Source organism: Cupressus sempervirens, chromosome 2 (assembly GCF_028749045.1).
Source record: "Cupressus sempervirens isolate cs-2001-9-10 chromosome 2, ASM2874904v1, whole genome shotgun sequence".
Taxonomy (NCBI): Eukaryota; Viridiplantae; Streptophyta; class Pinopsida; order Cupressales; family Cupressaceae; genus Cupressus; species Cupressus sempervirens.
The window spans coordinates 51,202,353-51,208,674 of NC_143119.1; the positions used below are offsets into that span (position 1 = coordinate 51,202,353).

General features: G+C 30.7%; 1 protein-coding gene across 1 annotated transcript; it reads right to left on the reverse strand.

Moving 5' to 3' along the window:
• Window positions 1-1,629: 1,629 nt before the first annotated feature.
• Window positions 1,630-4,557, reverse strand: LOC149571016 (RAN GTPase-activating protein 2-like). Its single transcript, XM_089815670.1, has 3 exons — window positions 4,364-4,557; window positions 3,621-4,215; window positions 1,630-2,680 (listed from the first exon to the last, which is right to left on the reverse strand). Exons 2-3 carry the CDS (start codon window positions 4,175-4,177, stop codon window positions 1,630-1,632), a joined length of 1,608 nt encoding a protein of 535 aa, XP_089671796.1. The 5' UTR covers window positions 4,178-4,215; window positions 4,364-4,557.
• Between the last annotated feature and the right edge of the window lie 1,765 nt (window positions 4,558-6,322).

Consider the following 6,322-nt stretch of genomic DNA (forward strand, 5'->3'; position numbering starts at 1 on the left):
TAAGATACCCTTCTTCGAAGAGATTATTCGCTATTTTAAGAACTTGACACAATGCATAGAACAAAGAGTCCAACATGAAGAAAAAAAGATTTCGTAAGGAAAAGAGCAGATTTTAATGAAGAAGAGGAGCACTGTGCAAGAGCAGTGGTTTTTTTCATTATAAAAGAGGATTTAATTTTAATGTAAAAAGCAGTCTTCAATGCATGCATGTAAGATGGAGGATAAAAGAGGACAACAAAGATCTCATTAAGAAAAGTAGTAAAGAGCTGAAAATAAATAGTTTATTTATGAGGAAAATAGTTCATCATAGAGAAACAACAAGTAGTGATGTCCATGAGAGTGAGCATTTTGTTCAATGAAATAAAAACAACGGAGGTCTGATACTAAGGTCATGACAGCCAAAACACATCGATATTGCAATGTACATGATAGTGGAAGACTAAGATTAATATATTTTTAGAACGTCAAACCTAATGCCAGGGATATTCACCAAATGAATGAAGAATGCATTAGTCCATTCTGAATTGGAGACAATTTGTCAAATCTTTTCTTAAAATTGAAAAAACTACCTATAACTCTGGAGTTGATAGCTAAAAATTGCAATTTATTAAACAATACATATTCGATATAATTTTGATTCTCGCTCATCTAAGTACATGTCAAAATGCGACAGAAAATAGATCTTGTATATCAATTAAACATGAAAAAAATGTAAATACATTTAGAGAAGAAAAGGCATGTATATGAAAGGGCCAAAATCTAGCTTAAGTGTACTCTAGTTTACCAAGAGCTGAAAAGGTCTTCACCTATGATAGTCTTTCTGTATCTAGAATTTTAAAATCACTTTTGGCGAGTTCAATGTGTAAATGATCCAGCTCAAGTTGCAGTATAGAAAAAGGCAAATCTTCAAACAGATTGGGAGTTAACAGGGGTGTCGAGGTAGAAATTAGTTACTTCTAATTTATTCACAAGACCACCAAGGTGAAAGATTTTGGGGGTAATTCAAACCATTTTAATTATTTTCAAAAGTGAGGCTTCTCAGCAAATCTTCTGAATTAGTTTTCCTAATTAAGTATAATATATTTTAATATTTGCATTTAAATAGACTAACAAACAATAACCTCAAATGGTCATATTCATGTACTACCTAAGTTGAGTGCACTTTGAAATATAAAATTAAATTGGGACATGCATGAAGGTTCACAACGACTAGGAAACATGTGTTAATGATCTCATTTTACCATACAAATGATGTTATATTACATATGAAAATGAATTAACTTTCACATTTGTATCTGATTTTTTAAAATAAAAAGCGAATTTCGGAACTCTGTGCAGCTTCAAACACCAAAACAACAATTAGAAATTCAATTTAATGTTTATTTACCTCTGTACGCAAGTCACAAATTTTTTCAAACAAACTGACAAAGTGAAAACTGCGAATATAAAGATGTGGTTACTAAAATAGAACAGCTTCATGGGATTAGGAGTAGCCAAAATCACCCAAATCTAAATGTCTACACTCGAGATCTTAATGCCATACCTCATTTTTGGTTTATGGACTTTTTGATCCAACTCAGTGTCACTATCACTACCATACCTCACTTTCAATTTTTGCATTTTCTCCTCTCACTCACTATCGCTATCGGTGATACCCTCTGCTCTATATTCATATTGCATGCCAGCATATTTAAATTGATAATAATGTCCAAGTACATATTCACCCTTGGTACCCTTTCTGAGCACATCTTTGACAGTCTCAATTCCTTTTTGGGTAATGAAATTCTCAGAAATACGAAGCCGACTGAAATTGGACTTGTTTGCAATAGCTTCCACAGCAGCCTTAGCCCCAATTCCAGTCATAGCATTTGCACTCAAATCAAGTACTTCGAGCTGCTCATGGCCTTCTGAAATGGCTTTGCAAATTACAACTGATCCATCATCCTTGAGTTTATTGTCTCCTACATAAAATGCGGTCAGTAGATTCTTATCAGCAAGGCATTCTGCTAAAGCTGGAGCTGCTTTTGGTGTGATCTCATTTCCTGAAATGAAAAGAACTCTCAAGGATGGAGCTTTATCCTTGAGGCTGCGGGCAATAGTAATCACTCCTTCATCCTTAAGTTGATTGTTTCCTGCATAAAATGTGGTTAGCAAGTTCTTTACAGCAAGACATTCTGCTAAAGCTGGAGCTGCTCTTGGCGTGATATGATTTCCTACAACCATAAGAACTATTAAAGATGGAGCTGTATCTTTGAGGTTGTGGGTAGTAGAAATCATCCCTTCATCCTGAAGATTCATATAGCTTAAGTCAACGTTTGTGAGACCTAGATGTCCAGAGATGACTTGGCTCAGCTGAACCATGCACACATTTTTGGTAAAATTTCTCATTTGTAACATACTGCCTTTCCCCAAAGCTCCTTTCGAAGCCATAGCGTCATAGATGCCATTGTTGTTTTCTAAGAAATCAAAATCATCCAGAGCAATGCATTTCTTAATAAGTTCCAGAAAGGTCTCTGCTACATTGTCTCCTTTTTTTGTGTAAATGACAAAGAAACTATTATTCCTTTCAATAGATGGAAGAAGTTCAAAAATGGCTCCGACAGCTTCTAAGGAAATGTTGCTAATAATGAATCCCAAATTTTCCACCTTTTTCTGAGATTTCAAAAGTGGTGCAAAAGCCCTTGACGGATTGCAGAATAGTATTAAACATGAATGTGGTAGGTGAAATTTTGAAATCTAAAAAAGAGGGGGAAAAATAAGACAAAAGGAATGATCTGATTCATTTCGCCCAGATAGAGAGAGTAGAAGAAGTTCAGAGATCTAGAGAGATAGAGAGAGTTCAGTAGAGCAGATCTGGTTACTGCAGAGATAGAGGAAGCTTATTCCGTGACTGTAATTGTACGTGCTTTCTGTGTCATCCTATAAGTTCATAGTTTGTTGTTTTGATTAGACATGTTGAAGCAATGATTGCTCTAGGCATTATAGTATGCAGCCATTAGAGCTGTAAGTTTGAAGTTTAAAGTTTGAAGTTTTTTCAATTTGAAGTTTTAAGGTTATTTTAGGATTTTTTGGTTGAAGCTGAATGCTCCCAGATTTTGTAATGATTTAATCCAAGTTGAATAGAAAGAAAGCATGCATACTTGAATCCATTTGTGTCCTTCTATTCATTGCATTTGAAAAGTTTTATTTGGAAGCTTCAAGTTCTGAATTTCTGATTTTAATGGTGAAAGTTGTTCATGTTATAAATCATCATTTGGTGAAGTCTTGTTAAAAGATATTATCTCTACTGTCTCTACCAAGTTCACTCAGTATCTTCATCTACTGAGCTCCACTCTCTAGTGGCTACCGAGTTAACTCGGTAATCGCATTGCTTACCGAGTTCACTTGGTAATCACACCCTGCAGTGTCTACCAAGTTCTTCATCTACTGAGTTGTTTTCTCTTCATTTATCGAGCTGACTCGGTAAACACTCCTGCCACTTGGTTTCTTTGATTACTGAGCAACTCTTAGAGTGGTAAAATTGAGTTTAGGGTTGTGAGTTGTGAATTTAATTTTTTAAATATTTCTCACAATTCTCTCCCAATTCCCCCAGATCAAGAGTCAAGGATCTCAGCATGCACCCTTCTAAAGCAGATGAAAATATTTTCATAGCCTCAAGTGCCTCTTCCTCAGATTTTCTGCACAAAAAATTTGTAAGATCCACATCTTTTAAAGTTTTGTGAATATCCATCAGGACTCCTTTTGCAACAAGGGTTGCCTCCACTCCATAACTTCGGTTGCCAATGCATATCTTGGTACAAGAGTTCTTGAGCTCTTCCAATGGCCTGAAGAGCTCTATGGCTAAAGGTTCGTCAACAAGTCCTCCCCATTTCCCTCTTGATATATCAAATTCAGTTTCTCTCACTTCAACGATTTCGTCATCTGCTTCTTCATCTCCTTCTTCAACTGTTTCTTCATCTGTTTCAGGAAACGTTTCTTCATCGACTTCTTCAACTATTTTTTCATATGTTTCAGGGAACGCTTCCATGAAATTAGGGTTTTCTGTCTCCGCAGGGGGTCCTAGCTCAAAGGCATCTGTTATATCTTCTATTTCTTCTGCATGTTCTCCTGCCCTTTCTGTTGGAGGTGAGAGGTTCGTGAATGATATTCTATCTGCATGACTCTGGATGGTGTCCATGACCTTTACCAAAAGAAAAAGAGCTCTGTTTCTGTGATCTGTACCAAAACACCCAAAACGAGATTTTGAATATATATAGACTGAATACAATCATTATAGTGTTAATTTCAAAAAATGAGGAGTTGCAGGTAAACATTTCGATAAAATAATTTTGCGAGAAAAAGAAAGCAATACAGGATCATGTACCTGAAAACTCCTGGAGTCGTTACAATATATTTCCAAATTTGTCTGGCAAGGTGAAAATTCAATAGATTTATGCAATGCAAACTCAGAAAACTTGTTAGGCAGCAGTATGTTCTGCAATCGATGGTTCAAAAATATGAGAGAGCGCAAGACGATTAAAATAATCTCGTCGCTATCTGTCGCCCACAACCATTAGCTTTGCACGCCTTTTATGGTGATGTTTTTTTTGCCTATCCATCTTCTAGTATCTGCCTTGTTTTACGTTAAAAACAAAACTCAATTTTACTTCTCTATTAGAAATATCTTTATAATGTGCATAGATATTCATTATAAATTAATTAAAAATTTAATTTACTATACTTTAAAATATTTATATATTTTTTAAGTTAGTGTAGATCCCAGGCACGATGGCATTAGTTTTTCGTCACATAAAATATTGTTTCAAGCTAAGGTTTAATATAAATAAATAAATTTTAATGTAATACATAAATAAATAAATTTAATGTATTCAATTTGAAAAAATATTAGTGTTAAATATAAACAAAATAGTAATATTAAAATTATTATATCATAATATATGTAATTTATAAATAAATAATTTTAATGTATTTAATGTGAAAAAAATTTATAGCTTTCTGTATTAAATATAAATAAAATAGTAATATTAAAATCATTCTAATATTTTAATATATTTTTTATATCAATAGGATAAGAGGATCAAATATTTAAAATTGAATTGTTTGTATATCATAAGATATACCTAGAGCTCTTGTATTTCATTAATTTTTCTAGATTAAAAATATATCAAATTAAATTCTTAATGAAAACAATATTTTAAAAAATAAAATAGAACAAAAGATAATTTACACATTTTTAGTACTTGTTGATAGGCTAAGTACTATTGTGTCATTTTTTGGATTATTCACATTAACTTGCTATTAAATTATCTCTATTCTACCAATAAAAATTATTTTCATTCCATATTTTTCTATAAATATTATCTTTACAAACAAATACATGTCATTTTTTTCAGTTTACAATTTATATATATTAATTTTCTAGCTTTTAATTGGATGAATGGATTAGAGTCTTATATGGGGAATTGTGAATTTGCACGAATATTTTATTTTGTTCAAAGTGCTTTCTAAACACTTCAATTTCAATAATTGAATATGGAATTTAGAATAGAAAAATAAATATTATAATAATATAATCAATTATTTATATTTCTTATTTTTTAGAACTATTATAAATAGTTTGTTTGATTATAAATAAATGCATTGAAATAAAAAAATTTAATATTTTAATCACCTATTTTAATTATTTATTACAACTCTTAGATGAATGTCAAAGATTTATAATATTTTATTATATTAAAAAAAATTATATTATATTTATTGCATTCATCCACTACTAATATTTATTAAATAGTTCTTTCAATTATCATTATTGAAATTTTAATATTATATTATAAAGTTTTAAAAAATAATATATTATAAAAAAAATTTGAATACATTTTTTATCAAATTATAGCATAGTACACAAAAAGTATTGTTTCTATTATTATTTTTAATAATATATTGTCGAACTATTAAAATTATTATTCAACTTATTTCTTATGTATTATAATGTGTGAATCTTATGTGAATTAATGTGTTGGTTAAAAAAATTGATGCTTCTTAATTTGAACAATTTGCCACAACTACATGATTGTACAAAATCAATTATGTATAAAATATATTTGAAAAAATTTGAATATGATTATTAAAAATTATGAAAGTACACATTAATATATTTGATACATATAATAAATATATAATAAAATTACAACTAAGTTTATATCAAAATTAAAACAAATACTATTAAAGGCAAGTACTAAGCCACTATGTGGCACTTGTTATAAATATTTCATATAGAAAGTCATTTGTTGGTAAAGTTATTATTATTATTATTATTATATAT